The sequence below is a fragment of the Mastigoproctus giganteus genome, chromosome 2 (assembly GCF_048544385.1).
Source record: "Mastigoproctus giganteus isolate SK-2022 chromosome 2, ASM4854438v1, whole genome shotgun sequence".
Lineage (NCBI taxonomy): Eukaryota > Metazoa > Arthropoda > Arachnida > Uropygi > Thelyphonidae > Mastigoproctus > Mastigoproctus giganteus.
This window is the reverse complement of record NC_143576.1, coordinates 20,429,849-20,452,480: the sequence shown is the minus strand read 5'-3', so window position 1 is coordinate 20,452,480 and position 22,632 is coordinate 20,429,849. Positions and strand designations below refer to the sequence as shown.

Sequence of the window (22,632 nt, the reverse complement as noted above, 5' to 3'; positions counted from 1 at the left end):
CCTCCCCTAAAATTAGCGAACTCATTGAGCAAAAAATAGCAACCTAACCTACCAATGCTCAAACCTCACGGAAATGTTTATCACTTGGGGAAGTGGGCCTTAGTCATCATCCGCAGAGGGCTGATGACCCTAAAAATCAAATGAAAAAGATGCGCAAGTTTCGTTATTACTGCACACTTTATGCATGTCATTTGTTTATTTTTTATTATTTTAACCTGTCCTTAGATAATTAGCAATCGAATAATATGGTGAACTTTTTTGATGCATATAGTCACTTGAAGTTCATATTTATCAAACGTAATTTAATGAAACGATTTTTATTTTGATACATAATTCCAATCTCTTTAACGAAGGCTGTTTTGTCCGATTTCTCTAAGGCTGAAGTATTTCTCAATTCAACCCTGATTAGAACATTCAACAGTAATTACATCTGATCGCTTACAAAATCAATAAAGTTTCCCAAATGAGGTAAGTTACATTACTAACCTAGTTTCTCTTTTTTAGTATAAGGCTCGCTGTTATTTTTGGAACGTTTTCTGGTTGAACCACTTGTTCGTTTTGTCATTCACATCATGACTTGGCGCTTCGCTGTTACTAACATTTCTGTTGCATTGTTTAACGGATGACCTTACGATATCTACTGAAGGAATCTTTCGTTATATAAACTACTTCTCATATGGTGGGACTACATTATTGATCAGGTCAGTGCGAATATGCTTCTTTTGCACTCTCTCACGCTTATGCGGAAAATTATTAGAACACGCAAGAGTACTTTTTTTCTTTTTCTTTTTTAAATCTGTCGTGAGTCTAGTTGAGCAACCCACCTGTGACCTGATTGCAGCTACACTCATTTGTCCCGTACAGGTTTAGTGCAACTGCTGGTAAACCAGTCTTAATGAGTTTCGTCCTGCTTCGTGTATGTCTCTAGACATCTGTATCTCCGAAGTGCAATGGATGGATCTGGTCACTGTGTACAGTATTATAGTTACCTTACGTTGTGCTTCCCCCTAATACTATCCTGCTACTAGCGCCCTCGTACTACCGTCGCCATCTGCCTCAACGGTTTTCGCGCGTCTGTATTATAGGCTTTCTGTGAGGGAAGCCATTCGTTTGAAGGACGTATTCGGTGAAGAACAGGGCGAGTAAATATCAATGGAAGCGGAAGAAGTAAGTGTTTTCACTAAAATCTGTGTACACCTATACGTATTTTGTGTGGATCACCTAATTTCGCTTAAATGACAAAAATGCCAATGTCACAGCAGTGATGATGCTAAACAAAATTACAGTTTGAAAGGACTGTACTCTACAATTGCAAGTATTGTTTAATAGTTTTTTTTTATACCTAAGTGGACTAAATATAAATTTTAAGAGAAAAAATCATATGATTTACCATTATATTAACGTACGTGGTTAAATTTTTTATGCGTAATTGTGATTGTTGGGTTTCAGTACTTAAGTTTGAAAGGTCTTTTACACAATTATAAAATTTTAATAATGTTGAAATTAACTCTCAATAGATGTCGACACCTGACTATCACAGTTTGCTACAACAGGACTAGGTCGATCGCTGGGATAGAGCACAGAGAAGTACTCTGTGGGATAAAGTACCTGAAGTTCGCTGAGTTTGACACGTACAGTACTTTTCATGCCGATAAGCCAAGTAAACCTATTTCTACGAATTGCGGACCACATTTAAGATTATTAACTACATTACACTTTATTTCCATAATTGTAGTAATGATTTACTTAATATTTTAAAATACTCAAATGCAAACAAACTACAAAATAGTTCACTTATTTTTCAGTTTATTTGCCTTTTGGAGTTGAGTACTTTGATTGGGTTCTTTAGCGAACGCTGAACATGCAAAGATCGTACAAAATGTATAGCCAAATCAAGGTCGCTTATACTAAATGTTGATACTTTTAATACTAGTAGTCTAGTACGCACCACTGTTCAATTCACCAACCCACTCGAAGTAAACTAGTTTTTGGTTACAGACTTCTTTGGTGTCATAAAACAACGACTGTTTTTATTCCTTTTTAACAAACAGGAAATAACAATTCATTAACTTCCAACCAGAAAAAGAGAGCGGTGTACATCTAAACTGGACAAGCCAGAAAGAAAGAAAGAGAGAGAGCATCAGAGCCATAAAAAACTGCTACAAGATTGTATTTTTTGGTAGGGGTGTTTGTCTTCCCCACATTCTTATTTTATACAACGTATGCCTGCTTTCGTTTCCGAAATATTTTTTGGTATTTTTTAGAATGAATGGAAAGTGTCCGTGGGCTACATTGGCACGAAAGCGGGCTGTGAACGCTACAGGCGATATAATTCAATGGGAAAGTTGAAATCAAACAGCCGATTCGCCTGTTCAGCCGATGCTATCCAATTTAAAAAGTATAACAGGTGATCTTAAAAAGTATAACAGCCGATGCTATCCAATTTAAAAAATATAACAGGTGATCTTTTGAGAGAGCAGCATGTTCCCTGTAATCGTATACCTAACGCAGTAATGTCACAAATTTATTTGACTGAGGATATTTCCTTACCTCTTATTATCCCCCTCCCCAACTTACTCCATAAACATATGTTTCTGCATTATCGCTACACGCAATTTTCACGTGCTGTTATCCCTCCCACCATCACCCCTGTTTTCCTGTACTGCTCTGAAAACCGCATTTGTGCCTTGGCAAGTTAGATATAACTATCATGGTGCCTTAATTTTTCAGTGCCCTTTCTACCTCCCAGCCGAATTTCTTCTGCATTAGAACACGCTACATGTCATAACCATGATATAAAATTTTTAAAAATTAAATTTAAAAAAAAAATTATTTTATTTATTTATTTACACTATTTGAAGTACAGGCACACCTAGACTTACGTACTTAATCGGGTTTTTTTCATGTACGTAAGTCCAACTTCGGTCTTGTAGATATGAAATATATATATACAATACAGTACAACGCACCGAGATTATAACCCCGACAAACTTCATCATGTACAGCATTTTAAGATTTGTAACCGAGTTAAATGAGGCTGAAAAAACATACAATGAATAATAATGTATAGTACAGTATTTATTCAAAACTAATTTAATCTAAATACAATACATAATTTAATTTAATCTACGATCAAATCACTTTACGATGGACTCTCCATAACAAAATACCGTTCACTATACGATATGTAGTAAGGGCCGGTCATTGTGATCACGTTTACGAACTGAATTTTAATTCTATTAACGGCTATTCTAATAAGTGAAAATAGGAAAAATATTATCCATAGGCTATAAAATTAAAGATGTAGAACACAAATTTACACTTTACTTCCTCTAATTAACAAAATTAAATTATGCGTGAAAATCGGAAGAATATTTCCCACAAGTTAGCAAAATAAAAATAAATTTACGCTTACGTACTAGCTTAATTAATAGTTTAACTAATTGATATTTCTCTTCACTGACATTTTTTTTGTCGTAAAATTTAAAATAGCAAGAAAATATGCAATCAATAACAAAGAACACGGCACGCACAAATTACAACTAACACGATTAGCGCAAGTGACGGGGTAACAACTTTACGAAACTCAAAAAATAGGAATGAAGAGAAGATTCTAAAAATTTATTTATGTTTTTTTTTTATATGATTGAAAATTTCATTGAAGTGGTACCACATTTCACCATAATAACGTAAAATTCCACAGAATTCCAACAATCGGTATCATTGCAAATGCAATAAGATCGAGTTTACTACCCGTTTATAATTACATTGCACTAACAGAAAAGCCCAGTAAACCGGAAAGTACAAATTGTTTTTATTATTTTATGGTAGTGACCTCCAAAAATCTGCTTTAGAAAAATATCAGTGTTCAAAATTGATTCTTATAACCAAACATAGCAACAGCTTTGTGCTTTGTACGTATCTGCGAGTTGTACATAAGTCGTTTCTACGTAAGTAGAGGAGTGCCTGTACGGCACTATAGGGTACTGGGGTAGATAAAAAATAAGTACTAACATGTGAATAACAAGTACACAGCACAGTGGAATATAGTACAATACAGTATATACAATATAAAAATTACGATTGCTGGACCTATGGCACACGGAGCTGTCAAGAGGGTCGGTCTCCATCAGCTGGTAAGTTTTCTGGAAAATAGCAGTTCTGTTGGTCTTATTGGCAAACAATTGCTCAATATCTATGCCCAACCGGTTTATAATATTTACCGTATTGGATGGAAACATCCGTTGTAGGCTTCTGAGATGGCCATAGTTGGAGAACCACGGCATCGCCGTGGTTCCGTGTGCAATCATTTGGCTGCGAGGAAGCGTAATTTCGGAAAGGTTTCACGTGTCTATTCTCAATGTTAAGAATTTTGCAAGGGTGATGATATTGGTCTTGATTATGTTTAATTCCCACGGAGTACAGTTAAAGGTGGTATGGAAGATACTTCTTGATATTGTAAAAGGTTTTTCGAGTGTACTGTTTAGTCAACTTAGAATTGCAGTATTCTATAAGGAAGGAAGCTCTTGGGTCGAGTAGACGAAGCAAAAGACCAAACAATAAATGCGTAGAGTGCAACCGAGAAGACACATCTCAGGACATATTGCATTATGAGGCCAGGATGGTAAACACACCGGTGAGTTCTTCCTTTGCTCTCCAGAGGACTGCAAGGATATTCTGTTGTTTGCAAAGTGCCTCGAGAAGGTGAGTTGTTCATCCCAGGCGACTCTTAAATCTGCGTGATGCGTGACTTGACAGGAAGGCTATCTAGGACTATTATATTATTTTTTTTATTTTTGTTTGAAAAAGTGATCTAGGCGGACTTGTCTGAGTTTCTTGGAGATGATTTTATTTGGCCCCAGTTCTCTTTTGTAGAAGGCTCTACAAAAATATATACGTTGTCTAGGGCCAGAGTTTTGATATTATGCCTACGGGGCCCGAAAATTTATAAATGCGTTCCTGGCTGTTATCGCTTTCCTCCATTTCACAGAAAAAAAGAGGGAAAAAAAAGCTGGATAAGCTTTTGCGTACTCAATGCAAAATGTACGATTATATTCTTAGTTTGCAGGATTTTTATATAACATATTTTGGTTAAATTGTAAAAAGGACCATACAGACACGGGACAAAAAAAAAGTAATAAATTTAAAAAATTAATAATGTGTAACTCCTCCTTTAGCACGAATCACTTCGTGAATTCTCGTTGGTAGCGATTCGGCTAAACCCCTTAAATAGTTTATATTAAATTGGGCCATTCTGGAAACAATTGAGCCCGTAATTCATTCAGATTTCGTAGATGCTGTTGTGTTTTCGCTTTCCATTCAAGATGGGCCTATACGTTCTGTATAGCATTATTTTCCAAAACTTTTTCTGGCAATACAGTTCACTTTTGAGGCCACAAAAAATATTAAACTTTACATGCAAATATATCAATAACTACACTGCTCGACAAAATTAACAGAACAAAATGTTTTTCGTGAATATTTTATTGTAAACAGTATCACCGAAGGCAAAATTTGATATAATAGGCATCCTGTCGTGCAAATTCCGAGTATCCGTTTTTTGGCTAGCTTAGTGAGATAGCCACATCTCTGGTACTCAGGATTGCAAGTCATTAGATCAATGCTTCTCAAAGAGGGTGATATCGCCCCCTGGGGGGCGTTTGAATTATCCATGGGGGCGAAATGGGGCAGATGGAGCACAATTAATGATTGGCCGTTACAAGGGTTTTATGGCTTATTTAAAAAATGCTGTGCAAAATATTATTACTGTTCATTGCGTCATTCACCGTCAGCATTTAGTTGCGAAAACTGCACAATTCTCTACAAACTATTATTACTGCTATAAACAAAATTAAATCTTTATTTGTCCTACCAAATTTAAAATATAGGTGTACATTGGTAAGTGACAAATTCCCTTCACGGCAGAAAATGCCAGGGGATACCAGGAAATGCCAGATAAAGCATAATCTTTGAATGATCGTACATTTCGAAAGCTTTGTGATCAAAACAGTGAAGATTTTGAACGATTGCTATTTCACTCCGAGGTTCGGTGGGTGTCAAAAGGCAACTGTCTGAACAGATTTTATGAACTCTTTGATACTGTTGTCGAGTTTTTTGAAGATAGGAACAACGACCTTAGTAATGACCTCAAGAAAATGAAAACTGATATTGCTTATCTTGCAGATTTATTTACTAGATTCAACTCAATGAATTTACATTTACAAGGACAAGATCTAACCAGTGGTGGGATTCAGGCGGTTCGCACCGGTTCGGCAGAAACGATACCCAATTTTTTGTTGAGTTTGGCGAACCGGTTGTTAAAATGGCACTTGTGATCAGGGTTCTCTCTAAGGTGGGCGCCTGGTATTCTATGCCATTTATTAATTCAGCAAGAAATTTTCGTTTAGTATCGATAAAATGAATAAAATGTGTGTTCTGACTGATGTTTATCAATGGTATAAGCATAGTGCTTGGTTTATAAAAGTTTATGATATGACCACACGTTGACAGAACCAGTAAAAATATTCAAATATATAGGCACATATCCGCTCCTGCTCTATAATATATTAAAATAAAACATTTTTAAAAATTTTTGCAGTAGCCCTTAAAAGGATGAAAAGGCAACAGAGTTTGACAGATTTTTTGAATAAGAAACAAAAATCAGAATTTGTTGTATTAGAATTGGCCTTGGATTCAGTTACATCACCAACAATTTTCGTTGAACTAGTTGAATTGAAAAAACAAGATGCAGAGACAATATGTTCTTCAGTTATGGAAAGTTTAAATAATGTTGGGCATACTAAAAACTATCTAGAAAAAAATTTAATAGGATTTTGCTCCGATGGTGCCAGCGTTATGCTTTGGAGAAAATCTGGAGTGAGCACTAGGATTGCAAAAGAGTTTCCAAACATAATAATATGGCACTGTTTAAATCATCGCCTCCATCTTGTTTTAGATAATTCGATAAAGGAAATAAAGCGAGTAAATTATTTTAAAATATTTATTGATAAGATATATACTATTTTTCATCAATCCAATAAGAACCAAATTGAACTTTCCAAAATATCCGAACAACTTGGAATTGAAATTATAAAGATTGGTAGAGTTTTGGGACCAAGATGGGCTGCCTGTAGTTTAAGGTCAACCCTAGCTGTGTGGCGCGCTTATCCAGCGCTACATCACTATTTTTATTCAAATAAAAAGTACTTAGGTATGGCTGCCCGTCTTGAAAATATATATTTTATAACTTATTTGGCACATTGATGATTGATATTTTAAACGGAATTTCTCTTCTTTCAAATGCACTGCAAGCAAGAAATATAGACATAATAAAGGCTGAAAAGCTCATGATAAGATCTATTAAAGCATTTCAAATGCTTGGAAAGGAAAATAGAGTCCATACGAAAAAAAAGTTGATGAATTAATTACTTCAGAAACCTTCAAAAAATATAAAATCTGTAGAAAATCATCGATTTGTCGGGTTTCCTCGGGGAAGACTTTTAGAAAACATCGTAACGAATTTGAAAAAAAAAAAAGACTAATGGATTGTGAACATTTAAAAGCAAGTTGTAGCCAATTTCAAGATAGGAACAAATTACAATTTCTCAATTTTTTGTAGCCAGATTATTGGAATATTGAAGAAGTACTAGATCCATGGAAAGCAGCTGAAGAACAATTGCTCGTATTTAATGACATTTTTAATTACCAAATTGATATTAATGATTATCGAGATTTCGTGGAAAACGTTTTAAAAAATTTCCAGAATTATGCAATTCCTGAAAGTGTTCAAAGAGCTAAAAATATTGTCAGAACAATTGCTGTAAGTTCAGCAGAAGCGGAAAGGGGATTTTCAAAGAGGAACATAATATGTTCAGAGAAGAGAAGTCGCCTAACTGTTTCTAATACTGTATATCAAACACAATGACTATTAGTCTAATCGGCCTACCTCTAAAGGAATGGGATCCTACTCCTAAAGTGAAAAGATGGTTAAGGATAAATCACTCAGCCGATGATGCTCGGATAAAAGCGAAGAAAATTGCAAATGAGGACGCCAATCAAGACGCAATATGGAAATAACAGTTTTATTGTTTTTTTTTCAGGTATTATTTAATATTTTTTCATTAATATTTTAAAACTCTTATAACATAATCTAGTCTTGTGGACCTCTTTTATTGTTCTTATTTAAGTATTAACTGCATGAAATAATAAACTACCTTTCGTTATATAGTTTTTTTATACTTAGAACGGTCATTAGGGCAGCGAACCGGTTGTTAAATTATTTGAATCCCACCACTGGATGTAACTCTTATTAAGGCGAAAACTCAAATTTCAGCATTTATTTTAAAATTAAAGCTTTTTATGCGCAACGTAGGACGACGTGAATTGTATCAATTTCCAAATCTGTTGGAAATAGAGAAAAAAGAAAAAATAGCTGATGAAACTCTTAACTTTTTGTAATCATCTAGAAATGTTGCACAGAGATATGCAGGAAAGGTTCGAAGATCTCCTTAATTTGAAAATTCCAGATTGGGTTATAAATCCTTTTTATAAATGACAATGGTGAACGTTTTGTAGAAGAAGAATTGATTGAGTTACAAAATGAAGTTGAACTGAAGCCAAAATTTCAAAATTCATATCAGGAATTTTGGTTACAAAAGAAAATCGCTGACCTGCATTGTGGGAAATTGTAAAAAAATTACTTATTTCTTTTCCAACATCATATCTAATTGAAACCGGTTTCAGTGCTGTATCTCAATTGCTGACAAAACAAAAATTGTCTGGATGTTGTTAAACGTGGCGATTTACGACTTCTTCTTACAGATGTTAACCTAATATTGATCAGCTAATAAATCTCCACCAAGCTCATCCATCGCATTAAATATTAAAATATAATTAACATTTTCCATTAATATCATGACTTATTTATGTAATTAACTTTAATTTTTATGACTTAATTTAAGTTACTATAACTGACTTTATTTGTGTAGTTGTAATTTTTTACGAAGAAGGAATAAAGTGCAATAAATAGTTTTCTTTATAATTCACACACATACATGCAGGGCTGCATTTACGTTTTTGGAGGCAAACAGACAAATATTCATTTCAGTTATTTACTTCACTTTATATTGGTGGGCTAAAAAAAAGCCCTGGCGAGGGCTTTTTTTAGGGGGGGGGGCGGTGATCCAACCAAGGGGGCGGTGATCCAAAAAAGTTTGAGAAGCACTGGTTTAGATGAATGGTGTACAACCTTCTCCCGTACAGGGGCCATATTTAAAGTTAGACTTCTTTCACGAGCTGCACTCAGTGGTTAGAGAAAAATTATTGTGTTACATTTTCCGTATATCGTTACATGTAAAAGGAAGTTTCTATTTTCATGTTACCTTTTTTTTATTTTCTGGCTATATATAAAAAAATGGAAATTCCCAACGCTTTTACGTTAAGCAAATCTATGTCAGTGATTTATATTTTAGATTTTATTAAAATTATAAAAATATGACTGACTTCTGTTTTTTAACAAAACATTTTACTTTTGTATTTTTGATAAAATACTTTTAGTTTTTTTTTTAAGAAAATACCTTACTTTTACTTTTAAATGCTCACTTTAGAAAATTTAAAACCTGCAAACGAGCATTGCTTTTCAATATTAAAGTGAATAAATAAATATAATGATACACCAAAATTTTAAAATATTTGAAAATTTTATTAAGTACAATACACAGTAACATTTACTGAACAAAACTTAACATTTAATGAGATGGTTGAAGCTTGATTTTTTTTAGATAATTGTTAAAAATTTGGAACTCCAATTCTCAATACGGAATGAAGGTGTTCGTCTGTTATTCTTTCTTTTTAAATATTTGATTATATGCCCAGAAGCGTAGCTAGGTTTTTGGCGCCCTTCGCAAATTTGTGGCTTCGCCCTTTTTCCGATAAAAGGTAAAATCATAATAAATAATAATACAGTCGGATCTCTGTTCAAATCCCTTGGTAATTACATTTAAAATGTTTTTTTTTTTTTTTTTTTTAATGAAAACCCCAAACACGAGAGGTATTAAAACCTATAGTACTTAGTACCGTGTATGGGTTGGAGGGTTAGAAGTTGAACGAAGATACTTGTTGACATTGGACTTTAACTTCTATAAATTGTAATTTTCAGGAAATACTTATGAAGGAAGGTTGTTCCAGGAAGTTGAAGGAATAAATGAGGAAGAAGAAAAGTTGGTTCTGTGAGTTTTAAATTAGACAGTAAATGGATGTTGACTGGTTGCGGCACATTTTCGGACTGCTTTGGAAGAGAGAATGGGAATTGTAGAAGCCAATTCAGAAGAACAGTGCCCATGGAAGTATCTATAGAAAAGGCATGCGGCAGAAACAGTACGTCTATGAGACAGAGAGTGGAGAGATTCTGTTAGAGATGAGTCATTAATGTTTGTGAGAAAAAGATCAAGCGTGTTAGCTGCATGGTTAGGATTGTCCGGTATTCTGGTAGGTAAATGAACAATTTGTGCGAGGTCATTAGTAATTGCAAAAGCCTCAGCATCTCGACCAGCTGGATTCGTATGACTAAAAAACGGAAGCCAGCTGGAGTTGTGAACATTAAAATCACCAAGGAAAATTACCTCACTGTTAGGAAAGTGGGACTGGAGAAAGTCAAGTTTTAAAGAGAGGAAGTTAATGAGTTCCAAGTGATTAGTGGAGTTCGGAGAACGATAGCGGCAACAGATGAATTTAACAATAAAAAATAGTTTTTAAAATTTAAATTTAAAATAGTTTCCGTAGAACGAAGAAAATTTGCCATGTAACGAATGGATTACGACGGTGGCATGTCTAAAATTAATTGTGTTTTTTTTTTTTTTTTTAATTATAAATCACAATGTTCACGATTACCTGTTTATATAGCAAGCACAAAAACACTATACATGCATTATTTATTACTTGTAACTTATTGAGTGTCGTAGAACGTACACAATGCGTGAATTGCGAACTGCTATGCAGTCGAGCATGCGATGATGAAGCGGTTGCCTGATTGTTCAAAGTTTGTTCCTGATTGTTCAAACCCTTCAAAGTTTCTGTAAATTCAAAAATTCTGTAAATAGATGTAAACTGCTATGCAGTATGTACTCAGATTTAAGGATGCATAGAGGCTTGAATTTCCCTCTGAAAACATGCCATTTGGCGAAAATTTATTTTCACACCCCTGCTCTCATCCTGATGGGACATCATTTAGGGGCGTCATTTCGTCAGCTAGTCCCGCGTGTCAAGATAGCTTTGCACGGATCTGACGTGGGCTGTCAGTGGCGCCCTTCTGATACGTACCCTTCAAGAATTTATCTAGTTCTCCCTTGAGAGAACTAGTCATTTTTTGCAGTCCATATATTGTACTTATTTTTGAACCATGTTTTCGTTTGAAGATCAATAATTTCAAGTTGTAAGCTGGGATTGTAGCTTGCAGCCATAGAGTAAATGGATTCTCAAACAAGCTTATGTCTTTTTCATGGGATCTTTTATCAGCAAATCGACGTTCAAAAAATTTGTGACTAGAAAGCATTTAAATGACTATAAATGTCTATAAGAATTGCAAGATCAAACAGCCACTCCATATTGACATTATAAGTTTCCTGCCATAAAAATATCAATTTCATGATGCATTTTAAAGAACCGATGTAACACTTTGCCACGACTAAGTCATCTCACTGCAATATGTAAAATTACATCTTCTTATTCAGCTTCAAATATGGTGATTAAGGCCATGTGATCTTATAAAATTTACAGTTCAAATAACCCCATTGATTATGTGTTGGAGATCCAATACTTTCCAATAGAGTTTCTTGATGCACAATGAAGTGAATTCGGCTCCGATATCTATCATTTTCATGGTTATTCTATCCGTAAGCCCAATGTTTTTACCAATCATATTTTTTTGCACTGTCAGTTGTGCCTCCTACCAGGTTTTTAATGTTTAATCCTAACTTTTCAATAGATTAGCAAAAATTTTCAAAATTCTTGAAGATTTTCTCCTGTAGTTGTTTCGTGCATACTCTGAAGATCAGCTAAATCTTTAACTGGTACAAAATTATCATTAATTCCACATGTGAAGATAAAGAGTTGGGCTATGTCATTTACATTAGTACTGTCATCCAGTGCCACACTAAAATATTTCATTTGTTTTATATTTTCCAAAAGTTGTTCGAACAAATTCTTTCCAATATCTTCTACTCTTCGCATAATTGTTCGTCAAGACAAACTAATGTCTTGTATCATTGTTCCTTTTTCCGGACAAATTTATCTAACAACTTTTAATAAACGTTTATAAAATCACCATCACTGAATGGTTTACTTTCAAAAGCGATCAAATGTACAACTTGATAACTGGCACTTACGGCAGATAAATTTCTTGACTGATACGTTTTCAGTGTGTTTTGTTGTTTTGTAATGTTGAACACTTTTCTTTTCACAATTTTTGAACATTTTTCTTTTCACAATTTTTGAACACTTTTCTTGGTGTGAAAAGAACACTTTTCTTTTAGTTCACTTTCCACATGGGCTGTAGGTTGGACACCACTGGTTTAGATGATTCTTTGAGATGGTGGGGATCGTTTGACGGCTTGAAGCTGGGCAGTCACAGGCGAAAGTGGCACGCTGGTTTAATGTGTCACACAGTGTCATATCAGCACTATGGAAGCAGTTTCAAGAGCTGGCATAGATTGCCCTCGGGCGACCTATGGCAGCTCTTCAACCAGAACAGACTGGTATCTGGCTATGACAGCAAGACGGAATTCTGTCATCACTGTCTCTTGTGGTTGCTGCGACCACAGGTAAAAATTTGAGAAGGCTCAATTCAAGTGGACTCTACACAAGGAAGCCAGTGTGCTTTTTAACCCATTAACCCGAAACCAATCCAGAGCTCGTTGAAACTGGTGCCATGAACATGTGACTTGGACCCCTGAAAAATGGGGTACAATTCTATATTCTCTGATCAGTCCCGTTTTAGCCTACAAACAGATTCTAGATGTTATTTCACCTGGAGACAATGAGCATTGCGGTACCACTCTTTCAATATCAGAGAAAGGGTCACTTATGGTGGAGATGGTGTTCTCATCTCATGGTGTTCGAGAACAGATCCTTGAACCCTATGCAACTTTTTTAGGGGTGCAGTTGACCCAGATTTTTTTTCATGCACAACAACACCACTGCACATAGAGCTTAAGTGATGGATACCTTGAAACTGAAGATATTTAGTGACTGCCAGGGCCAGTACGATCACCAGACTTCATTCAGATTGAACATGTGCGAGGCGCTCTTGGGCACTGAATTGCACACCGACAGCCAACTCCTTGGTTACTTTACTTGGTGAGCTAAGGTCTGTGCTAGTGGAAGAATGGAATTTGTTGCCACAGAATCTTATAGACGCCCTTATATCGAGCATGGTTCACTACAGTCAGGCCTGTTTAGCCATTGGAGGGGATCATACACATCTGATGTAATGTGACCGTATTTTTGAGTACCTTGTATCAACTTCTGTAATGTGACCTTCTTGGTAATTCTTATAAAACCCCTATAAATGTGTCTTATACCTGTCCACAGTTTCTCACTGATCTTTTAATTTCAGCATTATTCTGTGGTACACTCACCATACCAAATTTTGCCCTGCTTCATTGCAAGATGCACACAATTACACCATGTTTTCTGTGAATTCTGTCGTGCAGCGTATTTTAATCTATCTAGCACAATTAGCCCTTGTGGGTAAAATCGTTGCTCTCCTCCATACCGGATGGAAAAGACCTGGGCTTGAGTCCCATCGATGATGAGAGGAATTTGTATGAGCCTTTTTCACAACATGACTGGGTTAGTCTGTCTCAGGTGAGGGTAGCATGGTTTTTTTCTCCAAGAAACTTTGGTTTTTCATCCAGCAAACAGAAAATTGACCACAGAACATACTCAATTTACAGACAGTATATACGGAGCAATGTGGCCTTCGCCACTAATGCTCCTAAAACAACCCAATAAACACAATTGGCACAATCACGATATTGAAAAAAAATTAACTCAAGGTTAGCTCTTAAAAAAAGTAAACTGCAGTACTATAACATTTTGGCTGTTATGACATAGCCTTTGACAAACTGGTTGTTGCTACTGCATTTTAGTAGCATTCGTGACAAAGGCCATGTTGCACTGTGTATATTGTCTGCAAATTGCTTGTGTTCTTATTCTTATTTCTTATTCTTATTATTATTAGCCATATAGTGCAAGGAAGCCTGAGTCTTATGCTGCACCAGCTAAAATAAATATCCCAGTTACCCTGTGAGAGAGAGAGAGAGAGAAAGGAATCACCAAGGAAGAGAAAAGAGAAGAATGATGATATGCAGCTCAGGACTCTGGGTGTGTGCAAAGCCCATACTCACCAGATGTGAACCCTCTTCTGGACAAAAAATCCGAGTTACATGGTGCAAGAAAGCAAGCTTATACAGCACAAACCATAAAAAAAGAAAACTTTCCCATTTCACCTATCCATTTGCTCCAAAAGTTTGTCCATTTCTTCCTTGAATTTATTTAAGCTATCAACTTCCACAACGACAGATGGAAATTCGTTCCAGCAAACAACCACCTGCTGGCTAAAGGCAAATTTCTGCACATGTATTCGACAAATGTCTTTCCTCAATTTGAGTTTATGCCCCATCAGGTTTGTAATCTGAGCAAGAGAAAGAATCCCATCAGCATTGAGCCTGCTCAATCCACTGAAGGCCTTATACACCTCAATCAGATCACCTCACAGGTGCCTAGTCTCCAGAAGTTGCAATTTACAGAACTTAAGTCTTTCTTCGTAAGAGCAACCCATTGTTCCCCTCACCAGTCTTGTTGCCCTTCTCTGTACTGGTTTTAGCAAATCTACACCCTTCCTAAAATGAAGCCTCCAGACATGTATGCAGTACTCAAGGCAAGCCTGACCATTGCCTTATACAAGGGGATAATCACCTCCTTATCTCTGCTAGCAAAATTCCTGTATATCATTGACAAGACCACATAACCTTTTTTCATCTGGTGTGAGAAGGACAGTGATCTTACCAACTGTGCTACCCATGAGGACTTGACGAACTGGAACAACGTACAAAGTCAAGATGTCCACAAAAGGAATCCTTCATGGACACTAGTGATTGTGAAGGTTTGGGATAAAGCTTTATGAGATATGCTATTCTAATACCGATAAATAAAATATCCTACATTCAGAACTGTCTAGAGCAGTGGTTTGCAAGGAGTGCTTTGTGGAATCCTGGAATTTTGCAAAGGGATCTCAGACTTTCTCAAAATGTTCCATCAATTTCTTCTTTCAGAAATGGAATAAAAATGCAATACCTACAACAATCTGCAGTGCATAGACTTCAATTCTAACTATGTTCCAATGTACACAGTTGGCTCGAAAACAAACACTTTAGTAGAAGCAGCAGCTGTTTTCCCAGATATTACATTAACACAACAACTACTGAAAGAGTGCAGTGTATACATGGCAGAATTTTATGCACAAAAAATAGCCTTAACTCATATACAAGCTATGTGTTACAAAAGAAGTGTATATACACAGATTCCTTGAATTCATTACAAGCCATCCAAAGCAGAGGTACACCCAGTCATCTAGCACATACAACAAATATTAACTGACTGCACCAAAAATGAATAGGAGATACATTTCTGTTTGATCCCAGGATATACAGGGATTGCCAAAAATGAAGCAGCAGACAAATAAGCAAAAGAAGTCATAGTGCAGACTGGAGAAGAGCTCTGTCCCTTATTTCGATTACAAGTCTGTGATATGACATACTTGCCAGATACAATGGCAAGAAACTTTGAATCTACAAACTGTACCAAATAAAGTGGAAAAAGGAAAACTGGGTTTCTAGCAGATGAAATTTGAGAAAAGAAGAAATGATATTGGCCAGACTAAGAATCGGGAATACCCATCTTATGCATTCTTTCTTATTGCAAGCAGAAGAACCAACACCACGATGTCAGACTTGTGATAGTATCCAGACAGTAAAACTTATATTAATAGACTGTCCTAAATATACAAATGAATGCAAACAAGCTTTTAAAGATGTTTGTAGTACACATCACACCAATTTCATTGGATACTATGATGCAGTCACAAAAGAACTGGATGCAGGGAATAACTTTGATATTATATACTTGGATCTTAGAAAGGCTTTTGATACTGTTGCAAATGGAAGACTGCTGCACAAATTGGAGCAGTGTGGCATTGGAGGCAAATTGCTGCTATGGATAAAGGGGTGGTTGAGGGGGAGAAGACAGAGAGTGGTAATCAATGGACGCTGCTCATCGTGGACTAATGTTATTAGTGGAGTCCCTCAGGGTTCAGTATTGGGTCCTTTATTGTTTTCTGTATTTATAAATGATATTGATGATGGTATATCAGGCTTAATATCCAAGTTTGCAGACGATACGAAGGTTGGCAGGGTTGTCAAGGACACTACTGACACCATGCTGCTGCAACAGGATTTGGAAAGGTTGGGCAGATGGGCTGAGAGGTGGCAAATGAAGTTTAACATTGACAAATGTAAAGTACTACATATGGGAAACAGCAACCCCAGAGCAACGTATCAACTCTGTGGTACTACACTGACAGTGGTAGAGAATGAAAGGGACCTGGGGGTGGTTGTGCAGGCAGATATGAAGTTCTCTGAGCAGTGCAGACGGGCTGCAAGAGTAGCTCATGGTGTATTGTCAATGATACATAGGAATTTTTCTAGCAGGGATAAGGAGGTGATTATTCCCTTGTATAAGGCAATGGTCAGGCCACACCTAGAGTACTGTATACAGGCCTGGAGGCCTCATTTCAAGAAGGATGTAGAGCTGCTGGAACGAGTACAGAGAAGGGCAACAAGATTGGTGAATGGGAAAAAGGGGTGCTCTTACGAAGAAAGGCTTAAGTTTTGCGAATTACAGTGTCTGGAAACTAGGCACCAGCGAGGTGATCTGATAGAGGTGTACAAAGCCTTGAATGGTTTGAGCATGCTCAATGCTGATGGGATTCTTCCTCTTGCTCAGAATAATCACCTGAGAGGGCATAAATTCAAATTGAGGCAAGACAGATGTAGGATAGATGTGCGGAAATTTGCCTTTAGCCAGCGGGTGGTTGGTAGGTGGAACAGACTTCCATCCCTTGTCGTGGAAGTTGATAGCCTAAATAAGTTTAAGGCTCAGCTGGACAGGTATTTCGAACGAACAGAGGGGTGAAGTGGAAGTGGTTATTTTTTATTTATTTATGTTACTTTTTTTTTTTTTTTTCTTTTGGCTGATGCTGCATAAGCTTGCTTTCTTGCATCAAATGCCTCTACTAATGCTAATGCTAATTCATTATCATTTATTTTTTAGGTAACTTGTACATATGTATTATTGTTCATGGTTTTTATTTATTTATTTTTTTTTTTTTTTGTGAAAAGAAAAAGACAGAGAAAAGCTGAGTTTTTGCAAAAAGACAGAGTAACTCTGTCACCAACTATATTATGAGGATAAGATGGAAAAAAGTAAAATCGAGTAAAAAAGACTGATTCTCTATTTTAAATCGGGGAAGTTGGTAGCTATGTGTAAGTCATCTCTCCACAGCAACAAATGTTTTAAGATTTGGTTTTTGTCAAGTTAAAATTTTTCGGTACTCGGCTATTTCTTATGAATCTCGCCAAAATTTAAAATCATATCAGTCAACTTGGCAAAAGTAAACAGATTTTTAATGTCTCTCATTATATCCATTTAATAAATGACACACTAAATGAGGCAGTCTTCATAGAACCTGAAACAATTAACAGCTACATTGATATTGCTGGTACATATTGTGCCACACTGGTTATTCACAACTGAATAACTGGTATGATTCTTATAGTAAAATAAAACTATTAATGATAGTGTTGGTACATACATTTTTTACTGTTCAAAATCTATTTTAAACAGTCATTTTTATAGCAAATTTGAACATCATATTATTGTACACAAGGAAAAGATGAAAAAATTCATGAGTTAGAGTTAAATACTTAAATTTAAAAGCGTCTACAATTCTGCCCAGACACGATAGGAGGGAGTATACGATGAGAGCCTTGTCAATCAATTCAGCCCTAAAGAAATTGTGTAAGGCTCAAGGGGTAAACTTTTTCTCAGTATGGTCTGTGCTTCTTAACAGGAGGGACTGCTTCTGTAGGGTTGGGATACACTTAAATAGAAAGGTTGCAAAAATATTTGCTGATGCTATCAAAGCAGTGTGGGATACACTGACTAATCGATTAAGTAGATCCATAGGCAGAGGTGAAAGTAATCCTTGTACTGCTTCTATTGGAGTGAGTAGCAGCCTTGAAAGCAAGGAGCTGGGATTTCAAGAACTGCTGGGAGTCATCATGAAACAAGTGAATACATGGGCTGCGTTAGGGTAACTAAAAGTAAAGACAGGCACACATATACTTGCCTGTACACCAATGCTAGCAGCACAGTAAATAAATTTGATAAATTTAAAGTGCTGGTCAAAGCATCAAATGCAGACAATGTATCGATATCAGAGATGTGATGGCACTCAGATATAAGGGATTCAGAATATGAATGTGGGGAGTACAATGTATACAATAAGGATAGGAGGGGGGGGTTATGCTCTTAGTTAAGAAGCACATAAAATCTGAGGCAGTACAGCCAGTATGAGTGGCCAGTGCAATGATGAATCAGTTTGATATGACATAAGTCCTGAGCTGATTATCCTCATTCTTCTCTCTCTCTCTGCTGGTGCAGCATAAGCCTGAGGCTTATGCTGCACCATATCACTAATAATGATGGTAGGAGTTTGTTATAGGCCTAATGATAATGATCCTGGTGAGTACAAACAACTGTACAGAGAAATAGCGTGGATCAGTAAATTATAATGGGGAAACTGAACTTTCCAGATATTGACTGGAACTTGTGGGTTGGTCACTCTCAGACTGGCAAGACTTTTGTGGATTTATTGTATTATTGTTTTTTACAGCAGCATGTTAGAGAGGCAACAAGAGGGAGTAATACTCTTGATCAGATTATCAGCAGTGATTTTTTTTTTTTTTTTTTTTTTAATGAAACCCCAAACATGAGAGGTATTACAACCTGTACTACTTAGTACTATGCATGGGTTGGAGGTTGGGAAGATGAAAAAAGATATTTGTTGACATTAGACTTGATCTTCTGTAGACTAATTTTCAGGAGATACGTATGAAGGAAGGTTGTTCCAGAAAATGGCATGGGAATATATAAACGAGGAAGATGAAAAGTTGGCTGTGTGAGTTTGAAGTTGGACAGTAAATGGATGTTGACTGGTGGCAGCACGTGTTCAGACTGTTTTGAAAGAGAGAGTGAGAATTATAGAAGCCAATTCAGAAGAACAGTGCCCATGGAAGATTCTATAGAAAAGGTATGCAGCAGAAACAGAACGGCTATGAGACAGAGAGCAGAGAGACTCTATTAGAGATGAATCATTAATTAACCTAATTGCCCTCTTCTGAATGGAATCTAGAAGCTTGAGAGAGGTTTCGGGGGCACTACCCCAGATGTGGGAACAATATTCCATGGTAGGGCAGATTCGCAATTTGTACAGAGTGAACAGCTGTTTGGAGTAAAGTAATGCCGAGAGCCAAAGACAAAACCAAGTTTTTTTAGATGCAGAGGAAGCAATATTTGTAATGTGCTTGTGTCAAGAGAGATTAGAAGTCAGGTAATCCCCAAAAGAAATTGGAGTGCCACCTAAGATAAGCAGAGGAGCAGAAGAATCCTTTTTGTGAGATATAAGACAGGATTGAGTTTTAGAAGGATTAAAATCAACTAAGTTCTTTTCCCCACTGGAGAATTACCTGGAGATCGGCATTTAAGGAATTGGTAGCAGATATTCGAGAAGTTGAAGCTGATTGAGCAGGGTGAGGTTTCTCAAACTGGAAAGTGGAATGCAAGGTGCTATCATCAGCAAAACTATGGATAGTACTTCTGGTCAATCGAAGAAGGTCGTTAATATACAAGAGGAAAAGAGTGGGGGAAAGAACTGAACCTTGAGGGGCCATTAGCATTAGTGGAGAAGTTAGAAGATAGAGAGCCATCTACCATCACTTCAGTGAGCGGTAAGAGAGAAAACTGGATAACTGATTACAAAATCAGTTGGCAAACCATAAGATGGAAGCTTGTTTAGAAGACCTTTATGCCAAACACGATTGAAAGCCCTTGAGATGTAAAGAGCAACTGCTTGTGTTTCACCGAATTTGTCCCTAAATGTAGCAACACTGACGGAATCCATACTGGTGATCGTTGATCAGACAGAAGGTTTCTAGATAGTTTAAGAGTTGACAATTAATTGATTTCTCCATTACTTTAGAAAGAGTAGAAGTAATTGCAATGGGACAATAATTGGATGGGAGGGATTTGTCACCATTTTTTAGGAACTTGCTGGATATGAGCAAATTTTTAAGCAGAAGGAAAAACACCTTCGGAATAAGAAAGTGAAAAAAGGCGGCAAAGAACAGGAATAAGTTCAGAACTACAGGTTTTGAGAACAAGTGGAGAAATACCATCAGGACCTGGACTTTCTTAGCATCAGTTATGTCCCTTCGTGTGCATTTGGTGCACACGAAGGAGCATAATTTCAAATTGAGGAAGTACGATTGCAGAATAGATGTGCAGAAGTTTGCCTTTAGCCAAAGGGTGGTTGATTGCTGGGACAAATTTCAATCAGTTTTTGTAGATATATGGGTGGTTGGAAGAACCAGACAAACTATTGGAGGGAATGGATAGGTGAAATAGGAAGTGTTGGTTTTTTTTTTTGGCTGATTCTGTATGAGCCTGCTTCCTTTCATCATTTGCCACTTCTAATGCCAGTAAACAAATTTAGCCATTTTTCATGGTTTTGTACTTTATGATTAATGTGACTATCTCCAAAATCAACTTCTGGAACAAATGTATAGGAAGTTTTTTCTTATTGCTAAAAATATTTGTTCTACTTCTGTTCCGTACAATTTTGATACAATCTGCATATATTTTGTTACTCCATTTTAAGAAATTCCTGTAAATTTCACATATACTGCTTCTTTTTTTTTTTTTTTTTTTAACAGATGCTCAATAAAATCCCTTTGGAGATTATTCTTTGAAATGTTGCCATGTTCAGTGCTACTGGTGTTCTTCCAGGTTTAGCTGTCCTTCTTTCTGTTTTGGCCTTTCTTCTTCAGTTAGTGGCATTGCCTTCTACCCACTGGGCAGAATTCACTGCACACACAGATCAAGGTAAGTTCAAGTAATCAATAACAAATAAAACCTAATACGAACTTATCTTTTTTTTTTAAAGTAATTTTTATTAGAGGGTATATATTAGTAGATATTATTCAGCTTTAAAACCATTAATCAAAGAAAATATGACTCTTTATTAAGTCTGTTTTTAATACAATCAGTTCAGATGTACATATACATTAAAACTGATTGTGCTTCAAGCGTATTGTCTGCTAAATATGGTTATTAATTATATTCAATGTCAAATGCTTGGGGGGAGGATACATAGAATAATAGATTAACCAGAGCTGCAGGCAGAGTTGAAAGTGATTCTTGCATTACTTCTATTGGTAATTGTAGCAGCCTGGAAAGCAGGCGTCATTCTGCTGTGGGTCATCATGGAACAATTAAATACATGTGCTGTGTAAGGGTAACTAAGAGTAAGAACATGTGCATGTATAGTAATGCCAAGAGCATTTTAAATAAACAATGAATTTGAAGTATTGATTAAGTCATCAAATGCAGACATCATAGGGATAGCAGAGACATGGTGTCACTCAGACATATGTGATGCTGAATTTGAATATGGAGAATACAATGTATACAGGAGGGACAGACAGGACAGGAGGGATGGAGGGATTATGCTCTTATTTAAGAAACATATTAAATCTAAGACAGTGTATCCAGTTGACACAGATGACCAGTGCAATTTTGAGGCAGTTTGGTGTGATATAAACAGTGGAAAAACAAAGTTTTTCCACTGTTTATGTCACACCAAATTGTGATGAATTTCGTATATTGTGAAGAATATACCAAACAGCTATACAGTGAAATGGAGTGAGCCAGTAAATCAGAATGTCTTATAATTGAGGATTTTAACTTTCCAGATGTTGACTGCAATTTATGGGTTAGTCACTCACACACTAGCAAGACTTTTGTAGATTTCTTGGATGACTATTTTCTACAGCAACATGTTAGAGAGGCAACAAGAGGAAGCAATACTCTTGATCTGGTAATCAGTGGTGATTCTACATGATTTACATGATTCTACAGAATCTGCAGGTAAAAACTATTGTATTATTATTATTACTTTTATTATTATTATATTATTAAATTCCACATTAGTACACTGTAATTGCTGTCACCCAGTGACAGCAATTACAGTGTACTAATGTGGAATTTAATTAAAGACATAACTACTGTCAAGAGTAAAGGGAAAGGCTTTGGCTTTCATATGGGTGACTACCCCCAGGGGCTCACATCTGGTGAGTATGGACTTGACACACCCAGGGTCCTGAGCTGGATATCATCATTCTTCTTCTTCTTTCTTGGTAATTCTATCTCTCTCTCTCTCTCTCTCTCTCTCTCTCTCTC

General features: G+C 36.3%; 1 protein-coding gene and 1 non-coding gene across 2 annotated transcripts in view; both read left to right on the top strand.

Moving 5' to 3' along the window:
* Positions 1-863: 863 nt before the first annotated feature.
* The window catches only part of LOC150089198 (uncharacterized), a 51,181-nt gene continuing 29,412 nt past the window's right edge, over positions 864-22,632 (top strand). Inside the window, exons 1-2 of the mRNA XM_090390368.1 lie at positions 864-1,167; positions 21,108-21,276. Coding sequence (XP_090246494.1) covers positions 21,153-21,276 — 124 coding nt within the window. The 5' untranslated portion in view covers positions 864-1,167; positions 21,108-21,152. The remainder of the gene's footprint in view (positions 1,168-21,107; positions 21,277-22,632) is intronic.
* LOC150089199 (small nucleolar RNA SNORA11) lies at positions 21,980-22,088 on the top strand. Its single transcript, XR_016546717.1, has one exon. It is a non-coding gene; the product is annotated as a small nucleolar RNA SNORA11 (small nucleolar RNA).